The sequence below is a fragment of the Pteronotus mesoamericanus genome, unplaced genomic scaffold (genome assembly GCF_021234165.1).
Source record: "Pteronotus mesoamericanus isolate MK-2021 breed Mesoamerican mustached bat unplaced genomic scaffold, CSHL_Meso_final scaffold_85, whole genome shotgun sequence".
In the NCBI taxonomy this organism is placed as follows: Eukaryota; Metazoa; Chordata; class Mammalia; order Chiroptera; family Mormoopidae; genus Pteronotus; species Pteronotus mesoamericanus.
The window spans coordinates 26,005,714-26,030,921 of NW_026555329.1; the positions used below are offsets into that span (position 1 = coordinate 26,005,714).

A 25,208-nucleotide genomic window follows, 5' to 3' on the forward strand; every position below is an offset into this window, starting at 1 on the left:
AAAGTAGCAATTGGAATAAATTTAAAGTCCTTTTTTCAAAGCTTCTTTTGATAATGTATGATTGGAGAAGGAAGAAATTTGCAAAAACTTTGTTGTAAGAATAAAGGGGAAAGGTGGAAAACTAATTTTCCCCCTTAGATGTACTGCTTCCCACACATGCATAAAGACATACAAACAATGACAGCTCTTTCTTTTTTATTTTCATCATATGAATTCAGTAAATGGCATGAAGTATCTCTGACTGTGATAATTGCCATGTAAAATGTTCTTTCCAGTTGAGTAGTTGGAGCTGTTCGAGCGGGCTCGGCAGGGGTACAATATACAAGCGGATACATTTTACAATCAGGAAGTCTGAGACAGGTGCTTAGGGGTCATCGTGTGATGGCTGGGGAATATCCTAAGACTTCTTCAGAGTTTTAATCAGTGAGATAGGGATTCGGTGGCCAGAAGAGAAACTTAGCAGTCAACAGTGAACATCCGCATGCCCAGGAAGTGGACCCACAGCATGCGGCATTGCTGGGTCAGGCCTTCTTTTATTGCTAATTGGGTTTAGTTTCAGAATTCTAGGTGCTCCTGGGAAGTGAATAAAGCTGCAGGCATCTGCTGGACATTGAGGCATTTGGCATATATGCAGTTTATCTTATTGAATAATACATATCCTTGCCCTAGTTTACGGCATACCTTCTCAATAGTTCCTTCTAATAATCACATAAGTAAATAATCATAAATTTATTTATGGTTACTGCTGCAATATGCTTCTATTTAAGCAGACCATATTTGTATCTGCTCTTGTGCTTTACATACATCATCTCATTTAATTTAGCCTAACAAAGAGGGTACTCATTGACATTTGACAGATGAGGGAACTATGCATGAAAGAGCTTAAGTCATGTGATCAGTCAGTGAAAGTTTCAGAACCACACCCAGGTCTGTATGGCTCCAGCACCTGTGTTTTTAACTCTGGTCTATCCTACCCTACTCTGGCTCTTGGATCCCCCAGACTAAACTGCATATTTGTCCATGCTGCTTCCATAAGTACTAAGTGAGCTTAGCTATTATAGTCATTTTCACATACTGATGTAATTTCTTGAAGGCAGACACCACGTCTTATTCATCCTAAATATTTAGCATACTATGAGGCCTATAGTAAGCATTTCAGCAATTGCTCATTAAATGAATAAATAGGAATGAAATGCAAGACTGGTCTTTCAGAAAAAAATAAACACCTTCACAGGGTAATTTGAGGATTTCTATAAATGGGTCATTTGAGGAGGAATTAAGTTTTCTGTGATCATCATGGAAAGCAGTGATCCAGACTAGAAGGAGTCCTGGTCTGCAATATGAGATAATGTGTAAGGAGCAGGCCTAGGCTGCATGCGTGCGTGCGTGCGTGCGTGCGTGTGTGTGTGTAGTGCATGGTTTACTTCAGTAGATCTAAATTCCCTTTCTGTCTCCAGGCTGCATACCAGATAGTTGCTTTTGTAATGTCTTTTGGATAAATTTAGTGTTACTGCTTTGAGGATCTCATGTATTAATAACTGAGGCCATATTTGTGGTTTTAATTGTGAATAATTTTTAAAAATTGGATCTTTTTAATTAGTCTGAAGGGTGCGCTTTAGAAGGCCCTGAATTCTCGCCATATAGCAATCTCATGAGGCAGGTCCCATTACTATTACATTACTAAAGCAATTCAGAAAAACTATACTTGTGTACTTCCAGAGAAGATTTTTCAGCTTAGTAAGGGATTTCCCTTTTGCTAAGACTCACCTGCCCTACCCCAAACAATTGGTCCTCACACTCTAGCAGCACCAATCTACCTAAAACCACATTTGCTAGGTTACCCTCTGGATCAGAAACTTTCAATGTGCTTTTGCCTTCATGAAAAATAGTTCAAACTCCTCAACAGGAGACTTGATACCTTTGACAACGTGATACTTTCACCTGTCTTACAAATGTTAAGCACTCCTTCTTACTCCCCCCGTCTCCCCAACACTTGTCCCTACCACTTCTGTCCCCAGATCATCCTTCTTAAGCTCTATGCTCCATGAGTACTAAATAATTTTTCATTCCCTGAAAGTTCCATGCTTTTTGTCTCTGTTTGTTTGCATATGTAGTTTCCTTTGCCTGGATGCCTCTTTACTGATTTTTATTTATGTCTCAAGATGTGTATTATTTTTTTTTGTGGTGTCCTAAAATTAGATTAAGTGACACTTCTTTTTTGTATCATCATCATACCATTCAGTTCTAACCTCAATTCTTTCATTTATTTATTTAACACTTAATAGATGCTAAGACTAAATGTGTGAACAACATGCCCATGATCCTTGCCTCCGTGCAGATTATCCTAGTGGGCTACAAACAAACAAATAATGTAAATCAAATTGTGATAAGTAAGTGCTATGTCAAAAACAAAAACTAGATAAAGGCATAATAATGAGTCATGGTATTTGGGAAAATTCTTCAGACAGGGTGACCAAGAAAGGCTTTTTTAGGAAAGTAATATTTGAGCTGAGCCTAAAGACAGGAAGGAGCCAGCCATCTGAGGCTCTGGAAGAAGAATATTCTAGATCAAACTATATGATGATGAAGTGGCAGCAGGGGACTGGATCCTATAGGGTCTTATAGATTCAGGTAATGTGTTTAGATTTTATTCTATTATCAATGAAAAGTATTCTGCGGACTTACATTTCTAACAGCTCACCTGGGTTTGATGCAGAGAATGAACCCTAAGAACAAAAGAATGAAGAGAAGGAAAATGATTAAGATGGTGTTTCAGAGATCAAAGCAAGAGATGAAGGTGGGAGGCTTGGAAGAGGTGTACAAGCAATAAGAAGTAGTCAGATTTAGGATATGCCTTTTGAAGTGGTGCTCATGAACTGAATATTGGGAAATATTCAGGAAAAGCATTGATCTTTGATCGAGGATAGATTTTTATTCAAAGAGATGGATGATGCTGTCATTAACTGAGACAGGCGGAGCAATGGTTGTGTGCATTTACATCTTGGCTGGGAGTGAGGGAGATGAAAATAAAGAATTTGGGATTGGATATGATAAGGTTAAGATATTTTTTAGATATCCAAGATAAGATGTCAAGGAAATTAAATATGCAAATCTAGATACTGGCAGAAAGGTCAGGTATGAAGAAAAAACGGTTTGTGAATCATCATTATACAGATAATGTTCAATGTCGGAGACTTTTTGAGACAACTACAGAGAGGAGATTGGCAGGAGGGTGCCCTGGGTTGTCCCGACATCTAGAGTTTGGACACAAGATGAGTCTGTCAAGGAGACTAGGAGAGAAGGGCTGATGAGCAATGAGAAAGACAAGGAAGGTTTGTAATCACGAAAGTCATAGAAGAACAGAGTTTGAAAAAGACTAGAAGCAATAAAGCCAAAAGAGGAACAAGTAAGGAAGTGAATAGCCCATTGTATCCAAAATGAGTTAGATTTATCACTCTATATTGTAATCATCTCTTTACTTGTGTGTATTCTCCAACAGATTCTCACCTTGAAGGTAGAGACTGACATGTTTCTAGCCTCAATGTATAGCTACAGAGCCTAACACATTGCAGGTGCTTGATAAATATTTACTAAATGGATACCAAAACCTAAAAAGATGAAGCGCAACTCTAAGAAAGATCACAAAATCTGGGAAATGCCTGCTGTTCCTTACAGTGACCTTCAGTCTGAGTTGTACTTAAATATTTCTGTAATCGTTAACATAAAAAGTGGCCCAAATCAGGCCCCAAACCGCTCACTGAATAACATTCATTTAACAATGATGGGCAGCAGGACACAGACCACTGTACCGGAGGGAGCGGGGAGAGTAACTGGGCTGTATTTGGAGTTAATTTTCTATTCATAAATAAGGTTGGAATTGCAGCTCTGCTCTGATTCACCTCATTGAAAGTGAAAAGGGAGAACTGAGTATTTCCCCACAGGAAATCTATAACTGAAGGGAGTGTAAGTAGCAATGGTGTTTCTGCGTAACTTTCAACAATGTATTATTTTAAAATTTAATAACAGTCTTAGGGAGATACATTACAAAGGACACTTAAAACACTTAGGATTCCTTGGAGAAAGGTATTCATAATTTTTAAATTATTGTGATAATTATTGGAGAATGAGGAAGTTTAACACTACATTTCAGCTACACCTTGACAAGCTTAATTTCCTCTGAAATAGACTATATTCCCGAATTGGAGAAAAGAATAAGATATATTTTGTTTGTTTGTTTTACTGTTACCATATCAGTTTTTTTTTCCTTTGAGAACTTCTTCCTATTTCTAAATGTTGAAGTAACTCAGGGTTTAGTTCTGTGCCTTTTTCTTTTTTTTCTCATTACATCTTTTCTGGAAGTGATCTTATCTATTTCCTGTCCATTTAAATATGCTGATGATTCCCAAAATTATCTCTAATTCCGAAATGCTCTCTGAAATACAGATGTTCAAATTCTACTTACCAGGCTGTATGTTCCTGAAGGCAGAAATTGATGTCTGTTTTGTGCACCAGTGTGTCAGAAGTGCTTGACACTTAGTAAGCTTCAAAACATGTTTGTTGAAAAGCAGTATTAATGATGTGAAGGGGCAGCACTGTACTTTTCTCTGTTTGCCCAGTTAATTATTCAAAGCTTCTGACTTTACCAATTCCCCAAATCCTGTTTCTCTTTCATGCTCAATTCAAATGCTACCTTCTCCATAAAATAGCATATCCACTCACTAGGAGTCACTTATCTCCCTTCTAGGTACTCATGAAATTTTATTTGACCATTTTTAAAAAACTGAGGTATAATTGACATGATATATCTTAATTTCAAATGTACACCATGAAGATTCGCCATTTGAATACATTGCAAAATAATCACGATAATCAAGTTAACATGCATTTCTTGCTTTTTAATGGTACTTAGTCATGAATGAATTAATGCATAAATAATGGAATCCAATTATGTCAATGCTGAACATATTTGTGATGAGAACTCGTCTTTCTCCTCACTGCTCCAGTCTGGAATCAGTTCCCTACTGATTTTGTTCTTCTCTATAAGTTGGCAGTAGGTATAGACAGGGAAGTGGTTTGTGTTTGTGAGATTTGGCTACCTATGACTAGAGAGACATTTTTATCTTGATTAGCCCAGGACAAACCCGATTTGTGTACATTGTCCCAATGAATTATTCACGGTGCTCCCTTTCACTCTCAGAAGTGTCTGTGTGTCTGCGTTGAATGACACTGCCTATATTCACCCAACTTATAAGGCTGTAGAAAGGCACAGCTCTTGACAACTTTCAAAGTGCTTTGTATACAGAAAAAAGAGAGATTAGTAACATGGAATCATGCATGACTTAAATAATTTCCCCAGAATCTTCATTTGCATATGAAGGTGGAAACTTGACTGTCCTTATTTCCTTTTGCATAAGGCTGGGGGTGCTGTTTATTTTCTTAGGATCAGTTTCACACGTTACAACTTGTAATGCATCATTCGAATGGGGACATATTAGTAGCTCAAAATTAAACATATCAAAAGAAGGTTATTTCTTGTTAAAAAAATCATCAAAGGAAGTCATTGGCATTTGGATATTAGCTTAGAGATGCTCCATAGATGAGCTCCTATATACATCTCAGCTCCTAATTGATCTTGTGTGTCCTCATGAGACTCCTAGAGCCTTTTCCTAGTGTGAGGGTAAGTTCCTCCAAGTACATACATGTTATGTCCAGCAGATGGTGTGTTTGCAGCAAATGGTCCTTTTCTCTACCCATCCACTACCCCTGATCTCCCCTTAGAAATTAACCACCAGGTTTCTGCCAGAACCTGCCATATTCTGGATGACATATGATGATGCTGTTAAAATAAAATATAAGGTTAGAGAAAGCTCAGCAATGACTCCTGAATTGAACATATGGCAGGCAGTTAGGCGAACATGAGCAGAGCAATGACGATAGGCCAGGCACAGAAGGTCTCCAGGGTGGAGAGCCCCAGGAGCCGAGCAGCGAGCAAAACTGGGAAGACAAGGGCCTCACCCTCAGGGTGACCCTTCCTAGAGAGCACACCATGGGGTATGTGGTTTGGGCCCTACCCTGACTTTGCCTCCCCTAGTATGTTGAGAGCCACTCGGGCTAAAACCCCTTAGAGGGGGAATGAACAACGGGCATCAAGCTCCAGGGTAATGAGGTTCTGACCTGCATCAAATACATCTGGGCCTCAGTTGTGTTTCAGCTCCAGGCCCAGAAAAGCAGCAAAACCAGACATATACAACCAGAGAATCAGGACCAGCTGCATTGACCAATGACTCCTGACCTGGCGCCTACCAATCAGTAGAGACGATGACCTTGAAAGGAAAAGCTTATGAATATTCTATTAAAATCTTCCCCTGGGACCTCTCCTAAAATCCTCACCCTTAATAGCCCTTGGGTTGGAGGATCCAGCCAGCTCTGCCTACCGCCAGCATCTCTCCCCTCCCTGCCTTCTTTCCCCCAGGCACTTTACCTTTCCATTCCTTTCTCCAAACTCCAAGGGCCTTTCTTTTGTCTCTGTAACTTATTCCCTGAGCCTATTTCTTTTACTACTCACTTCTCCCTCTGTGAATTTCTAAATAAACTTCCTCTTCTAGTTTGAGTCTTGGCTTTGAATTCTTTCCTAGCCAGAACTTAAGTACCGAGGTGCTGACAAGGTCCGGCCTGATTCCACAGGTCTAATACCTGGTTCTGATCTCACTACTCCCAACAAACAGATTTCAAGAAACTACATCTTAAAAAGTCTAGAAACTAATAGCCCATAACGTGACGAAAAACCCCAGCTGACATCAAAGAAACCTCTGGCCTTATTTTTAAAGAATTCTGTTTCATGCATAATTCACTGAGCCCATGAAACATCCTAAGAAACTTTTGGATGGATATCAGCCTTTTAATTCAAAATTATGCACTCTGGGAAATGGCTCGCACTGAATGTGGCAAGCCTACTAGGTAATTTACACCAGCAATCAAATTGCAATTACAGAGGAGATTAAAACATGACTTTAAACAGCCTAACTCCACCCTCAGGGCTACTAGCTGTATGGTAAACATAGCAAGGGAGCCTGTAATTAAAGGAAACATAATTAAAAATTCCAACCCTCTTCAGCTTTGTTAGGGTGACACTATGAAATCCCAAGAGAAAGGGAAGAAAGATTCATTTCAAGTAGTCTTGGGAGGGGTGGCTTTTTAACTTCAAAAGGGTGTATTTCTTCTGATGGTGTCTATACCATCCTCTACTAGTTGTTTTTGAAATTTACATTCCTCTTGTTTTTTTAAGAATAGCTTGAGAGATTCTCAGCTCTGGAGACTAGCTATAGAGGGGCGAGAACATTCAGACTGTGGCACTGACATAGCCACATAACTTCAAGTGCCACCTCTAAGGCATAGGCTTTGTAAAGAATCATTGTCATCTCTATACATCTCTTGATTATGCTTAGATGGCTTATCATCTACTTTACCCTGAGGAACTTTAAAAAGCTATCTGGTCTGAATGTGAGGGGAAGCCCAAGGGAGAGGTAAAATGATTTAGTGGGAAAGATTATCTTAGCCTTTCCCCTCACTCCTGGGTGCCAGTTCCTCTAGACCCCACCTCCACGTGCATTTCTTCGGTATCTGGCCTCTCAGCAACTCATGCTCAACTAGGGTCCTAGCTGATAAAATGTCATATCTCTTGGTAGGTCCTGAATTGCCAAGAAATTTTCCTCAGTAGAAGAATGAAGTTAATATAATGGCAGCAATGCTGCTAGAGTCCCGGCCAGTAACTTATGTCCACATGACACATCCTCCCTAACATTTGGAATTTTAATAGGGACCACCATGTGGCCTGTTAAACAACACATTAGCCTTTTGCTACTTAACCCATGCTTTATTAATATTTTTTACTTCAACCAACCTAGTATGTTAAGCTGACCTGAAATGAATGGTCATTCTAATGTTAGCAATGCTTTAAAAATGAGGTTGCATCCTAGCTGGGTAGCTCAGTTAGTTGGAGCACTGTCCCAATACACCAAGGTTGCAGGTTCGATTCCTGGTCAGGGCACATACAAGAAACAACCGATGAATGAATAAATAAGTGGAGCAGCAAATTGAGGTTTCTTTCTCTCTCTCTCCCTCTCTCGTCCTTCTCTCTCGCTCTAAAAAATTCAATAAATAAATTTTTTTAAATGAGATTGATTAAAAATTCAATTTGTGTTATCTGAACCCTAAAGTAAATAGCTGATTAAAGATGAGGATATATAAGCCTCATTTTAAAGGCATTTAATTCTGTTCCCTTGTAGGAGCTTGACACAAGTCTCAGCAGATTGAAAGATTAAGATATTTTGGATGATGCCCAAGATGTTTCATTTCTAAAGACCCATGAAGTTGGAAAAGCATTTTCAGAAACTCTCAGAAATGTAATTAATTACTGTGTTAGACCCTTAGAGACAGAAGCTGCTTCATGCCTGATATGGACTTTTTATCTAGTTAATTAGCTTTATGGAGAGAATTTTGCGCAATTAGCAGATTAGTATAGATTTTATTACTTGAAACACAATACAATTTATTTTTATGTTATACTTTTAAATTAGAGGAAAGAAGAAAATAATCTTGGAACCCTGATAGAACTCAAGAAGTTCTGATAAAAATGGGGGGCACTGGGACTCTTCTTTATTTTCTTCATGAAATGATATCTTCAAAAGAAAATTACAAATTTATGTGCCCTCCAAATAGACCAATCATTCAAAATAAGGGGCTTCTGGTGTGACTCAGAAATTTAGCTGTTCCTTAGGAAGAGCAAACCGGTTGTCTACATATGAATGAACCAGGCTCCAAAAAACTGTTTGGAAATCCTTTTAGGCCTAAGTCAAAAGTGATTGAGAGGAGTTTATGTCTTTAATTTCATCATTGCCACTGAATATGTGAAGTAGAAAAAGGGCATATTATTCTCTCCCCCAATAGATCAATTTTTTCCCATTGAAAATCTGCTGGGATAGGGCTTCCTTTGATGTTCCTGGGAATGCTGTCAAGCATTCTCAGCAGCTATACTGCCCTTCACAACTTTGATGCTCACTGTAATTCTGTTTAGATTCAAATGGGTTTTGAAACCATTGAACCATCTGTGACTTGGGACAAAAGTTTCAACAGTAATGCTTTTACGAAGAGTCAATTTTGAGTTGTTGATTGTAATTCTAACATCTGTTCGAGTTAACACAAAGGTTAATGGGCTTCAAAGGTAAATGCCAGTTCTGTAGCCACATGCTCCTAAGTTTACACTCTTTTCTTAGCTGCTTCTCCTTGTCTCTTGATGGTCAACTGCATCAGCACAAGTGTGTAGGCTTGTCCCAAATTTTGAGTCACTCTCCGTCATTGACAATCAGCTCAGTTCCCCAATATGTGCATAGCAAAATTGGTCACGTTTCTCAACACTTCATAAAAATTATGTCATGCCTCTCTTCTCTAATATGTGTCTTCTTACTAGTGCTTTTAATACTCTCCATTTTTAACACTCTATTTTTAACTTTAAAAATGGAGTAAATAATTTTCATAAAAACACTTCAAACAAGCAAACTACAATGGTTGGGGACATAGTAACCAGATATAATTGTTCATACTCTCATTTGGTTGGGGTACAGTGGGTAGAATTTTTGTTCTGGATCATAGTTTTGCCACTCCGAATGGCAATTAGAAATTTCTATTATGTAATTTCTATTATATGTATATACATTGTATATTCTATATCAATAGATATTATGTATTGACTATATAAACTTTCTATTATATAGGTGGAAATAGGCCACTGGCTTCCTCATCTGGTTAATGAAGATAATAACAAAGGAGGGGGCAGGGAGGGGGCGGGCTATGGGATGGACGGCAGGGTGCCCAGCGACTCCTGAATGCAATCAAAGTGACTCCAATTTTATATGTTTTAAACATTGCATTTCTTAGTAAGTACTGGTTAAGAAATAAATATGTTAATTTAAAAAGAACACTCTCAAAAACTTTGACAGGGTAACCTTGAAACTGTCTTCCCATTCTGCCAGGGGAGGAAGGAAACATCATACACCTAGGGCAAAGAAACAAAACTGGTTCATGGTGTGATTTAATTGCTATTATTGGTTCTTTTAGGACTAGGTTAAATTCTTTATATTACCAATATGAAAAAGATTTGAAGAGACATAAAACTAAATTTTTTTCCAGCCCTTCAGCAAATTTATTGTTGTCCCTTATCATGAACTTTCACTCTAATGCTGGCTCATGAAGCAATTGGCTGGCACCTCATGTGCTATAAACAAAAATTTATGGTTGAAATAAGTTGCTGTCAGTTCCTGCTCTCCTTTTGCTACTTCTCACCTGATGTTTCCCTTACGGTGAAATATTCACATGAAAATAGATGTTCTGGGCAATTTTATTACGAGCTCCAAACAGGAAAAAAGACACATGGGTCAGTATTGATTAAAGATGCTCCCACAGGACAAGAAACAGCATTGACTAGATGAAATTTTGATGAAGTGGGGAAAACGATCCTTTGTTTTAGTAGTACTGAAAGGCAAAGGTATTGTTCTGTAGTGATTTTATGAACAAATATATTTCCAGTGGGTATTATTTGTATGTGATTATGTGTATGTGACAATTGAGTGTTTTAATTATAATTTTCTAAAAAAAAAAAAAAAAAAAACACAAAGGTTTTTCTCAAGAAAGATTTTTTTAAAAAAAATTTTGATGTATGACATCACTGAGACCCAGAGAGCTTGGCTAACTTGCTCAAGGCCTCAGGACTAGTTAATGTCACAATCTTACCTCTCCTGATACTTTGGTCAGTGTATTTCATTTATATCACAAAACTTGATTATATGCAAGTTACCTTGATTAAGAGTTACCTTCTTTGTAAAAGTCTTTAAGCTAAGATTGGCATCAGGAAAAATGGCATTTCCAAACTTACGGAGGGACTATTTTCAGTCAATACATTATGTGAGGCGGTTTCCAATGCGGAGGGAGCAGCAGGACTACCTTGTCATCCTTGGTGAAGGAGAACCAAAATGTGAAACCCCTCATGACACGGAGTATATACATCAACATTGTTTTTCTTCAAAATAAGAGCAGTAACTGTGAATTTCTAGCAGAATACCATTCTTTCATTTCATGTCATGCCCATGTTATTCTTGAAAACAGTATTTGTGTTTGCTAGGTACCCCAAGGTTAATGATGACCACAATCATGTAATGGGTTTCAGCATTTTCTTAAGAATCGAGCAGATGTTTCCAGTATTTTGACCTTTTGCCAAGGGATGAGACTGAGTAAACCATTACAGGCCAGAATCTCTGCAGTTTTCCCTAGAATAAAAAGGGCAGCCCTGACCGATGTGGCTCAGTTCGTTGGGCATCGTCCTGAAAGCGAAAGGTTGCCAGTTTCGATTCCCTGTCAGGGCACATGCCCAGGTTGTAGATTCAGTCCCCAGTTGGGCGCACACAAAAAGGCAACTAATCAATGTTTCTCTCTTACACAGATGTTTCTCTCCCTCTCATTCTCCCTCCTCTCACCTCTCTCTAAAAATAAATAGATGAAATCTTAAAAAAAAAAAATCCAAGGTCATCACTAACCAAAGGGCAAGAGTTCTCATCCTTGGATAACAAGACACTGTCTCCAGTTAGGGAATTTTAAAAGTATATTACAAATTAAATTGATGCAAATATTCACCCAATTTCAAAATGACTTGTTCTTCAGATTCCTCTTGAGAGGCCTTCCTTGAACGATTCCTGCCCAACTTTTCTCAGTCCTCAGCTGGAACTTCCACGGTCTTTCAACTATGTTTAATAAATACAGTTGATTTGCAAATGAATAAAAAATAATGAGATACTGTGTGTATAAGTATATTTTTAAAATTTAAATTACTAAACAGGAAATTTTATTACCCTGACACTTCTTTCATAGCACTTAATGCATCCTGACTCTCATTATGGTGCAAGATATATTCCTGCCCCTCCCAGAGATCAGCAGTTGTTGGAGGGCAGTGATCACATCTTTTTCTTTGTCCCCTTTCCATTGTCTAACATAAGAAAAATGCTTCAATAATTGTTGCAGAAATGACTTAATACTTTGATCAATGAAGGCTGTAATGTTTTATGATGGCCCTATCATTAATAATAAATTATTATGGGGGTAGAAATAGGCTACCTTACTATCACTATTATGCACGGGAAGTGCATGAGGCCAGAACAACTTGAGGATTGCCCGAAGTAACATAATTAGGTTAGGGGCTTCATGTGGCGGGGCAGACAAGAAGAATATCCTATTATCAGAACATTCAGGGCTAAGCAAATACCACTTGGTGATTTTTTTTCTTCTTTTTGTAGCTATGATTAACAACTGTATGGTAAGAAGTCTGGATGTGAGTGTATACATTTCTATAGGAGCACATTTTAGTAAGTACCTTTTCCAGTCTTGAGTCTGGAGTATAAAAATTATAACTTAATATAAAGAGTTCGTGTTTGCCTAGTTAGTAATGCACGATAGAGAGAATTGATTCTGGTTCTAATTGAGTGTCTTGAAGATTTTAACAAAAGGCTTAGTCTTTAGAAATTAAAATGTCTTAGATTCCTCTGTATTTATGAAAGATACATATTAGGATGTCAACATTGATGTCAAAGACATCCAACATAGGATGTCTTTTTAGGTTTTTTATTAGCTTTTTGGATGTGTAACCATAATTTTAAAATGTGACCTATTCTAAATCTTTGATATTGTTCCTGCCACTTCTTTCTTAGAGCCTCCTAATGGTTTCCAATCTACCTCAGAGTAAAAGCCAAAATCCTCACAGGGTCCTCCAGGCTCTGGACCTCGCCACCTCGCTGACCTCACATCTTCTCTCTCTCTTCCATGCTAGCTCCATCCCGCCACACTGGCCTCTGTGCTTCCCCCAGGACGCATGAAGCAGGCCCTTGGCATCTGGCCTTATTATTCCCTTCCTGGGAATGCTTTCCCCCATATCGCCACACGGCCGCTCCCTACTTCCTTCAGGTCTCTGCTTCTATGTCTCATTGTCAGTGAAGCTTCCTCCAACCACGTATGCAAAACAGTAACTCCTCCCCAACACACACATACCTGGGACTCCCTCATACACTTGCCCTGCTTCATTTTTCTCCATAGCATCTCTCACTGCGTAACATACTATATATTTCCTAGCTTATTTATGGAACATAAGCTCTGTAAGGGTAAGAACTTTGTTAGGTTCCTGACATAAAGAAAATCAGCAATAAATATTGAATGACTACGTGAAATTTACCTACTTTGTTCAAGTTCATTTCTAATCCCATTTCCTTTAGGAAGACTTTCCAGTGTGAGTGGAATGTGGATTATCATCTTCTTTAATTACAACTAGAAATTTTAATCCTCCCAGGAGTATCTTAGTCATATCCAAGGAAGAACAAAACCACCATTTCTGCTAATTTTATTTGGCACTCAACATATATGTAGTGTTTCTAAAATATTAACAGATGGCTCCAGGAGTGGCTAGGTGACTTGAACCAATCCACAGAGTCGTGCAGCCATAGAATTGGATAAATACGAACTTTGCTGATTCAGCAGCTCTTGCTCAGATGAGTGCCAGTATTCTTTCAAGACTTGCCAACAAAAAACATAACCAGGCTGATTTTGTTTCCATTCACATTTTTCTGTTTTATTAGACAGGAATCATTACATGCCTGTGGCCTGGGAAGTGGAGGGAACCTATCACTGGATAATAATAAAGACACATGAATCTAATCCAGGAGGGGTTCTTTTTCTTTGACTTTGGGCAAGTGACTTTACCTCTCCGATTCTCCATTTTGTAATCTATAAAACAATAATTAATAACATTGATTTGACCTAGCTTACAGCATAATGGTAAAGATCTAATATAGTGTGTTTAAAGTGTTTAAAAAATGGTAAAGTGCTAAGTGAGATACATCTTTACAACTGTTATTAGGATTCCAAGTTTTTGGCAATGTATTCATTTTAGCTTTCTGTTGAATAAGCTCTTGTGATGGGCCATCAAACACAAAGGATAAGAATAAATTCCTTGTCACACTGTGGCTTGAAATATAGTAAAAAGGGATGAGCCTGCACACTAATGGAATTGTATTAATTCAGCCTCTGGTCTAGTAGTTTGGATGACTAAATTTAAACTTTAGATGCCAGCAAAAAGGAGTGGAAGGCTGGAATATTAACCTTTTTTTTTCTTACTTCTATTGTCAAATTAATCGCTATTACTTCACCTCTAAAAGTGTCTGTCAGAATCCCAAATATTGTTACTATATATTTTTAAAATATTTTATTTACTTATTTTTCAACAAAGAAGAGAGGGAGAAAGAGGAGAGAAACATCGATGTGTGTCCATGAGATCCATGACTACAGCAAACAAGGAAGCAGTCACCAATGCGCCAGAGCATTCACTGCAGCTAGCACCCCAGGGCTGAGTGCACAGGGAGCACACAATAAATACCCACCACCCAGTTTCTCCATGGAAGGGATCTAACTACATATAATAAATAAATAGAATTAGAAATAAAAGAGTAGACATTACAACTGATTCCACACAAAGTCAAAGGATCATAAAAGACTACTATGAAGAATTACATGCCAACAAATTGGGCAACCTAGAAGAAATGGATAAATTCCTAGAAATACACAACCTACCAAGACTGAATTATGAAGAAAAAGAAAGTCTGAACAGACCAATTACTTGTAAGGAGAATGAACCAGTAATAAAAAAACTTCCCAAAAAACAAAAGTCCATGACAAGATGGCTATACTAGTGAATTCTACCAAACATTTAAAAAAGAGTTAATCCCTGGCTGGTGTGGCTCAGTGGATTGAGTGCCAGCCTGCAAACCAAAAGGTCACCAGTTCAATTCCCTGTCAGGGCACATGCCTGGGTTGCGGGCCAGGTCTCCAGTAGAGGACGCACAAGAGACAACTGCACATTGATGTTTCTTTCCCTCCCTTTCTACCTCCCATCCCCTCTCTCTAAAAACAAATAGGTAAAATCTTAAAAAAAAGAATATTCATTTAAAAAAATAAAAAAGATTTAATACCAATCCTCTCAAATCTCCTAAAAAACAGAAGATGAAGTAACACTTCCAAATGAATTTTATGAGGCCAGCATTACCTTGATACCAAAACCAAATAAGGACACTACAAGAAAATAAAATTACAGGCTAAATCCTTTATGAACATAGGTGCAAAAATACTCAACAGAATATTAGCAAAGTGACTTTGACAGTGCATTAAAAGGATCATACACCACAACCAAGAGGGACTTATTCAAGAGGGGAAGGATAGTTCAACATCTGCAAATCAATACACGTGATACACCATGTTAACAAAATAAAGAATAAAAATTATATAATCATCTCAATAGATGCAGAAAAAGTATCTGACAAAATTCAATATCCATTCATAATAAAAACTCTCAACGAAATGGATATAGAAAGAACATGCCCATAGTAAATATCATATCAATGGAAGCTTTTCCTCTAAGATCAAGAACAAGACAAGGATGCCCATTCTTACCACTTTTATTCAACATAGTGCTGGAAATTCTAGCGAGTAATTGGGAGCGAAAAAGAAAGAAAAGGTATCTAAATCAGAAAGGAAGAAGTAAAACTGTCTCTATTTTCAGATGACATGATGTTATACATAGAAAATTCTAAAGACTTAACCAAAAAAACCTGTTAGAATGAAACAATTTCTGTAGTTATAGAATACAAAATTAATACACAAAAATCAGCTGTGTTTTATATACTAGCAATAATCTATTATAAAGAGGAAATAAGAAAACAATCCTATTTACAATAGCATCAAAAAGTATAAAATGCTTAGGAATAAATTTAACCAAAGAGGTAAAAGGTCTGTACATTGAAAACTGAAAAAGATATATGAAAGAAATAGAAGATGACACAAATAAATGAAAAAAAAATTCCATGCTAGTATATTGAAAAAGTCAATATTGTTAAAATGTCCATACCACCCAAAGTAATTTACAGATTTGATGCAATCCCCATCAAAATTTCAATGTCAGTTTTCACAGAAACAGAAAAGAGCAGTCTAAAATTTTTATGGAACCAAAAAAGACCTCAAATAATCAAAGCAATCTTGAAAATGCAAAAGAAAGCTGGAGTCATCATATGTTCTGATTTTAAATTATATTTCAAAAATGTGGCAATAAATAAAGTATGGTACTGGCACAAAGCAAAGCAGACACATAGGTGAATGGAACAGAATACAGAACCCAGAAATAAACCCATGAATATATGGTCAATTAATTTATGACAAAGAAGTCAAGAATATACAATGAAGGAAAGATTAGTCTCTTCAACAAATGAAGTTGGGAAAGCTGGGCAGTCATATGCAAAAGAATGAATCTGGATCTCTGTCTTTTACTGTGTATGAAAACAAACTCAAATGTATCAAAGACTTGAACTTAAGACCAGATATGGTAAAACTCCTGCAAGAAAACATAGGGGTATGCTCCTTGACATTAGTCTTAGAAGTAATTTTTTTTTGGCTTGACACCAAAAACAAATGAAGCAAAAGCAAAAACATGAACAAGTGGGACTATCGCAAACTAAAGTGTTTCTGCAGAGCAAAGGAAACCATTAAAAAATGAAAAGGGAGAAAATATTTGCAAACCGTCTACCTGATAAAGGGGTTAACATAAAAATATATAAAGGACTCATACAACTCAATAGAAAAAGACCAAAAAAAAAAAAAACCAACAAAAACCAAAAAACCAACCCCAAACAATCCTATTAATAAACAGGCAGAGTAACGGAATAAATATTTTTCCAAAGATATTCAAATGACCAGCAAGTGCCTGAAAAGGTGGTCAATGTCACTACTCATCAGGGTTAATCAGGGATCATCACTAATCAAAATGCAAATCAACCACAATGAGATATCACCTGGAGCCTGTTAGAACAGCTGTCATCAAAAAGATAAGAGATAAGTGTTGGTGAGGATGTGGAGAAAGTGAACAGTTGCACACTGTTGGTGGAAATATAAATTGGTGCAGCCACTATGACAAACAGCGTGGAGGTTCCTCAAAAAAATTAAAAATAGGTCTACCACATTATCCGGCAATCCCACTTGTGCCTATACATCCAAGGGAAATGGAAAAATGAAAACAAAATATCAAAAAGATATATGCACTCCAGTGTTCATTGCAACATTATTCACAATAGCCAAGAGATGGAAACAAACTAAATGTCTGTCAACAGGCGAATCCCAGCTTTTGGGAAGCATCTTCCATAACCTCCTGCTTCATTAGATGATAATTTAACCTTTTAAAATTCCTTAGAGAAAAGTCCTCTATTTCAGTACATAATTGCCATCCCGGCCAGGAATTTTTCTCTGAATCACTTCTAAGCACTTCCTTTCTCTAGTTTGGCTCTCTAGTGTCCTGCTGAGGATGAGCAGGTATATGGAAATGGAAAAAGGTGGGTTTCTAATGCGACAAAGATTAGAAACCTTTAGATGTCTAGGTTACTGTGGGAGAATACCAGGGGTCCTCAAAGGTCAGGAATATAAATTAAACTTATTTTTAAATTATATGTTAATTAGTTTTTTTTAATCCTCACCTGAGGATATGTTTTTATTGCTTTTGGGGGGAGGCAGAGAAAGAGAGAGAGAGAAACAAGAGAAACACAGGTGTGAGAGTGCAACATCGATCACTTGCCTCTTGCCCCCTCCTCAACTGGGGATCAAACCCATAATCTAGGTGTGTGCTCTAACCAGGAATCAAACCTACAAACTTTTGGTGTACAGGATGATGTTCCAACCAACTTAGCCACTGGCCAGGGAAGTTATAGTTTTAAAAAATGTTCAGAATATTTTCTTCCATCTCCAGACATCTACGTATGTGTTGTTACTGTAGGTATACCACAATATCCAAAAAATCTGGAAACACTTAGGAAATAGCATACTTATCATACTTTTTCTGATAAGCAAGGTCATAGAATCCATTTCTTACATACTTTATTGGGGATGATTACTTTTTTTCTGTTTTCATAGGGTAGCTCTTCAAATGAATCAAGAAAAATTAAGAGTTATACAATAGTAATAGTAGCCATAATAATAACAACTATATAATAGTAATAGTAATAATAGTAATAGTAATACTAATAAGCAGCAGCAGCAGGAAGCTCAGGCCAAAATGGAAAATTACACTTTCTAGAGGATCCTGTTTTCCACTGTGTGACCTTAAAATGAGAATCATTTCTCAGGCTTCTAAGACACCAAAGCACAGATGCACAGTGCATAAACAAATAAGTAACCACATTAGTCGTGGCCTTTGGGGGTTTAACTCTTATTCTTGTGACTCCAGGAAGCTGACCAGAGAGAAGAGGGAAGAAAGAAGTACAGGATATTTATCTTTACATTTTGGAAATGCTTTTGATCAGCAGAGCTGGAACAAGTTTCTGTGCTTTTGTGGGAACTACAAATGTTCCAGGGGAGGAAGCAAGATCAAGAGCAGTTTGCTCTTTCAGGGACTTCAAAGCCCATTCATCTAAAGTTGTGGCCATTACCATTTTGGCTTCCTCGCTGTGCCTTGGATGGCCCTGAACTTTTCCAGAGGAGAGCCTTGCTGGGCTGGGGCCAGCTCAGACCGATTCCTTGGAGTGCAGTGTCCCAGAAAATCTGCCCTTCCTGGCCCGTGCTCTGCCATTACAGTCTCATACCAGGAGCAACCCTTGCACCTACTAGATGAGTCAGATGCACAGGTGACACGAGTGTCCAAGGCTGGACTCTCTGTCTGGTGCCTTTGCCCCTACTCTGGGTGCAGAGAACTGTAAACATAAGGACAAGGCTGGACCATCTCTCTTTAACAGGCTCCAGGTCTTCTCTGATCTCAATAGTCTGTCTCTTTGCTGGTACCAAGAGATGAGTGTGAAAAGGAAGTAAGGGAAGGAAGGAAGGAAGGAAGGAAGGAAGGAAGGGAGGGAGGGAGGGAGGGAAGGAGGGAGGGAGGAAAGGGCGGGAGGGAGGGAGGGAGGGAGGAAGGAAGGAAGGAAAGAAGAAAGGAAGGAAGGAAGGAAGGAAGGAAGGAAGGAAGGAAGGGAGGGAGGGAGGGAGGAAGGAAGTAGGGGAGGGAAGGGAGGGAGGAAAGGGAGGAGGGAGGGAGGAAAGGGAGGGAGGGAGGGAGGAAGGAAGGAAGGAAGGAAAGAAGGAAGGAAGGAAGGAAGGAAGGAAGGAAGGAAGGAAGGAAGGGAGGGAGGGAGGAAAGCAACCAACTAAATGAACAAAAATCCCATCAAAGCTGTGTGTGTCCCATTATCCAGTCCTGTGATCACCGCCAGCTCAGCAGTAACAGGAAATTGTCCTTTTTGCTCTTAAGTCGTGCCCTTGGAGTGAGATTTGTTTACTGAGTTAGGTTTCTTCTGGGTATAAGGTACACAAACTTTTCCAATCCAAAACAAAAAACTGAAACCAAAACAGAACTCTAGACCCTAATATATCGCAGCCCCCAATAATCCTGCCTCTGGCACGTGGATGTGGTATAAGTTCCATGAAGCAGGGACTACCTCTGTCTTGTTTACTGTTGGGTCTCCAGGTCCCAGCATAAAGTCTAAAAATATCTGCAGAATGAATGACTAAATCAGGACCCTGATGGTTTGTTCTGTCACCTATTATGTGAGATTGATAAATTTCCTATTGTTGTCAAATTCTCAGTTTCTCCATTATCAAAGGTTTTAGCTCAACCCTGTGAATCACTGAGAGGAATGTTATAAATGTTATGCCCACGATAAGGCCTCTTCAACCCTGGATGTGTCTTGGAGCTCGTCTGGCAGCATGCTCAGAAAGTGGGAACTCTTTCTTTAGAATTGGATGTACTCTGGTTACCACATCACCCTGACAGTTGAGTTCACTTTTCTGTGCTTCAGTAAGTGAAGATAATAATACTGACATCCTCAATTTCTGCCTCTGTCAGGTGAAGAGTGGGGGCAAGTTCATCTCTGAGGAAAGCTTTTTGTAACTCTATGGTTTTATTCTATTCCACTTTCTGGAGCTGGTCTCAGAACAAAATGTGAAAGAAATTATACTGTACTGTGAACATACAAAATGACAGGAAAAAATAAAGATATTGCATTTCTTTAAATGTTTAATAGCCCTCTCTGTTTCCTCTGCTTTTAACTGTCTTGAGTAGTTTAAGCTTTCGTTTTATATAATGAACTCCTGAAATTTTATTCAAAGCAAGTCTGAAAATCATATGACACTAGACATAATTCTCATTTAAATATTTATTTTAGAATGCGGGATGACACGGCTCTTCCAGATGAAAAAAATTGTACTAATAAAAAATGCTTTGAAACTTCTTTTAATGCCCTAAGGTTTAGATTCTAAGGCTCAGCTTCCAAAGTATGGGTGTTTTATGAACCACTTTAGCTCCGAATAATTGAAAAAGTGGCCTCAGGAGCGTTAAGGGGATGATAAATACAAAGGAGCATAAAATGCATATTTCAAACCTACTGATTGAGCTTTCATTTCTTTAACAAACATTCCATTACTATCTGATGTGTGTCAGGAACTATGGTAGGAGTTTGGGATCAAAGTCCTTAACTTGCCAGGCTCCTTGTCCATGTATGAGAGTAGCGCTGGACGCGGTGGCCTGGGCTTCAGAGTCAGCCTCAGCCACTGGCCAGATGATCGATGCCCTTGGGCAAATCCCTTTCAGTGTGGGGGCTTCCTCTATAAAACAGTGATGGATAAGAGATCCAGCACTAGTGCTCTTTGGTTTTAAGTTTCTCTCTCTCAAAAACAATGTTACCAACAGTGTTTAGGTTAAAAAAAAGCCAGTCATTCTAGAAGTCATTTCTATCTTGAAATTCAGCTGTTAATGAACAAAACACATACATTAAATTTTCACACAAAAAAGAATCACACTATATATCTCTTCATTGTTTTTCTCCTTCCTCATTCCTTTAGTAAACATTTATATAATGTCCACTCTATAGCAGGATGAAACATGTTCTCTGCATTAAAAAAGCTCATGATTTAGTAATGGAGATAGGGAAGGAAATATGAGTTTGGGTGTTAAATGCTATTCATAGTCAACAAATATTTACTGAGTGCTTTATTATTATTGGGCTACATCAGTGAACATACTGATAATGATCCATTTTCATGGAGTTTGTATTCAAGCGTCAAGATCAAACAATAAAGAATAAACATGAAAATAATAAATGATGTGGTGGTAGAAAAGGTGAAAAATCATGGTGTTAAAAAGAAGTAGGGCGGGTTAAAGGGAAACGGGGTCCTGCGGTGAGGGCGGGTTGGAGCAGTACGCTGCTGTGCTAGGAAGGGTTGCCAGGAGGGCCTCACTGAGGAGCTAACATTTAAGTAAATGTTAGCTGAAGGAAAGGCTCAAGGAGGATAAGGGAATTAATTAGCCATAGGAGATATCTGGGAAAAGGGCACTATAAACAGAGAGAACTGGCGGTGAAAAAACCCCTCACTTTGGAAACAACGGTGGCTGGAGTGCAGTGAGGAAGAGGGAGAGTAAAAGGGGTTGCCAGGCGGGCGGGAAGAGACAGGGAGGTGGCAGATCAGGTTGGGCCTTGTAGGACATTATTCTAATGTGCATATTTAGTTAATTCAACATCTCGGTATCCTCCTCTAGTAATGCATTTCCTTGTCCCACTCTCATGTGTCCCTGGGGGCTGGACCAAATTCCCTCTCTTTTCTGTAGTTTACCTCTGTTTTTCACCCTTTTCCTCTCTTACAAGATGGAGGAACAGCTGGTAAGTTCGGACAAACTGAGAGAACTAAAATAACACTTCCTGGTCGGGTCTGCACAGCAAACTAAATTATAGAATCAGTCAGTAATTGAATCAGGCAGGCCAAAAAAAAACTTTGGTGTTTAATCTGAATGATCACCCTATTTCTTCATATTTCTTTACTATTTAAGACTCAAAACAGTCAGGGAAGTAAAGGAAAACATCTTACTTACATAAAACATCTGTCAAGGGCTCCCTGAAATTTAAGAGTTTTCCTTCTATTAGCTATTGATGAGGAGATATATTTGCATGCTCAGGAGTAAGACATGAACAAAAATAACAAAGTTAATTAGTACATATGGTGAATAAAGATAAGTGATTACTCCGAAGTAGTCTAAAAGGGTGATTCTTATCTTGTTCATCCTTAAGAATTAAGTACATTTTAGATACAATTTAGATACCTGAGAGTTCATTTATATTTAGGGTAAAGATATTCTGTTTTACTGACTCTATGGTCCCTTCTTATTTTCTGGAGATGTCAATGGGAACTTATCTGTGATACTCAAAGAAATTCTGATTTGCTATTATATATACAGGGTCTGACACAAATAATGCCCTCTTTTTATTACAAAACCTTTTGTTACAAAATGATAAGCATGTGATTCTGTAACATAACAATATCACACTCAGGCACACCATATGACATTTTAGGTGACATGTTCAAATTAAAACTATAAATTATTATATCCATATTCTTACCCTACCAACCACATTTAAGCAGGCGTTACTTCTGTCGGATCCTGTACACACACACACACACACACACACACACACACACACAAGCACACACACTTGTTATTTCTATATAGACTACACCTATGAGAATATAGGGAACAGAAAAGGTTTAAGCTTTTCCACTTACAATAGTCATTCTAATGCTACGAGATGGTATCCATCAGATGGATAGTAAGGAATGCTGACATAATTGATTTCTGCTACTTTTGGCTCCCTGTGGGTAGAATGAAGAAGAGATGTGCCAGAATGCACGCTGGTCATTTCTGTGCTTATTTTCAAGGCTGATTTAGGGATTAGAATTCTAAAATAGGAAACAATGGTCATAGGATCCTCTCTCAGTATGACCAGAGATTTTTCAGGCCATTGACTTCCGAGCGATTATCTCTAAGGGAGACGTGAGAACTGCTGCTTGCTCCAATGGTAGTATGATTTGAGCATACAAACTTTCATGTCTTGAATGATAAATTAGTTGAAACAGACTATGCAGACTAGAATGATGCCTTAGTGCCATGGGAGATTATTAGCAATTTAGGCAAATGAAAGCATTTTATCATTGTAATATTTTTGACATCAAAATCTTTTGTGCTCACTAAAAGTACTTACCATTTAATGATTTGGAATTAAGCTGAAGTCCCCAGAACCAGTACTTCAATGTGCTGAGATTACTGGTATCTTAGTAGAGAATGTTAACCTAAAGATTTTGTGCTTCTTATGTGTTAGTGATGCACAAAAATGCAATGTTATATTTAGAAATATTTAGACCATATTTAGAAGTAAACAGAGAGGTGGCAAAAGCCACTTTAAATACACTTTCACATGTTCATTACTGTATCAGAATGACTTTCATCAATCTTCAACTTGCTTATACCCAGACTCCCAGAAAAAATTTCATTTCATGACATAATTTAAGAAAATCCACAACTCTGAATGCTGACATGGAAATGTTTCTGTATGGCAGAAGAAGTAATCTCAAATGCCTGGAAATCTCCTTGGTCTGATTACTTTTCCCTTTTTTCCTTCTATTTTGACTGTGGGAAAAGAGTGATTTTTTTTCTCGCTCTCACCTACTGTGAAAGTTATGAGATTCTTTTGCTCAAATCACCCACAAGGAAGACTTGGAAGTTCATGTGCCTTACAGAGTTGTCGGTTCTGCTAAAGATTAAAGGCCCTGATGATGGGTGTCTTATCTTACAGCTAATGACAAGGAAGAGAGCAAATGTCACATAGTCCACTTCCAGCAGCTACCACCTAGGTCAGCCCCACCTAGAAGGCCTTTCAACTTCATTTAGTGTACTGGCCACGATATTCACTCAGAAATAATAAGAACATCAAAGAACCATCATATTGCATCTTGGAATATTTGTTTAACTCTTTGAACGCTTTTTGTGGCTCTGAAACAATTTCTAGGTGGGAGCAGAGATATTTGATTCCTATTTGATATCACCTGTTTGCACCATAGAATATGGTTAAAGGCTCCTTGCTTACCTGTGAAGTTGATTTTCAGCAAGTAATCCTTGTACAGCTTCTTTCCATCCAGAATCTTCATAGCGTCGCAGAGCTTGGTGGTGTTGGGACACAGGGTGCGCTGCATTTTGTGCAGGGCGTGGGCCATGGCATAAACCGCGTTCACCACAAACATGATCTTGGATTCTTGCTCATAGTTGCTGCTGTCGATGGCCAGGTGCTTGTCGCAAGCACGCCGGTGGTTCCGCTTGTTCTGCAGGCTGCACTGAAACTTCTGCTCCCAGAAGTCCCGGAACCAGGGGTTGCGGTGGTTGTTGTAGGGATTGAGGCTCTGGAAGTAGCTGTCGAACTGGCGGACCCGCTGCGAGGCCAGCTCCAGGGTGATGGCACCATAGGCCACGTGCTCACTGCCCTTGACGATGCTCTCCTGCGCGCCCCAGCCGTCGCTGGCCACCCAAGTGAAGGAGGCGTTGGCACGACTGGCGGCTGCGATAAGCTCTCGTGAGTCGTCCCCACGCATGAAGAGGACCACGACACGCGCATTGGGCTTCTGCAGCAGCTCACGGATCACGCTGTCGTAGGACTTCCGGATATTGGAGCGACCCACCTTCTCCGCAGTGGCGATGCAGATATTGCGTAGGCGGGCTTCTTGCTCAAAGGCCTCGATCCCAGTCTCCCCGTAGTCGCCCTCAGAGGCCACCGTGGACACGTAGGTCCAGTTGAAGAAACGCAAGATCTCAGCCATGGCTTTGGCCTGGTAGAAGTCCGGGGGTACAGTCCTGGCAAAGTAATCATAGCGCGATTTGTCGCTGAGTTTGGCGCTGGTGGATGCGTAGCTTATCTGAGGGATCTGGAAGAGCCTGAGCAGGTTTGCCACCTGGTGGAAGGAGAAAGGGGAAGTACTCGTTTTATGAACCCAGAGGACGAGAAAAATGAATAACACCAGACCTTTTACCCTGCTTCCTTTTCACCTCCAGATCACTAAACTTTTCTTGATGTTTTGCCAGACGCATTTCTGGATACAGGATTTTGGATATTGGAGAGCAGGCTCCAAACAGGCCGTTTATGAGTCGGGAAAGAACATAATGATAGAGAAATGAGAAGGGCAGCACTCCCGTCCGCGCCCCATCCCACTCCTGGATTTTATGCCAGACGCAGGGCTAGGACTGATCCTGTTCAGGTGCCTCAGCGTGCTTGTTTGACGTGTCTGTG

General features: G+C 38.9%; 1 protein-coding gene across 1 annotated transcript in view; it reads right to left on the bottom strand.

The window, feature by feature from the left end:
* The window catches only part of GRM3 (glutamate metabotropic receptor 3), a 207,410-nt gene that overhangs the window by 41,970 nt on the left and 140,232 nt on the right, over positions 1-25,208 (bottom strand). The window contains exon 3 of the mRNA XM_054563977.1: positions 24,018-24,873. Within this exon, the coding sequence (XP_054419952.1) occupies positions 24,018-24,873 (856 nt within the window). The remainder of the gene's footprint in view (positions 1-24,017; positions 24,874-25,208) is intronic.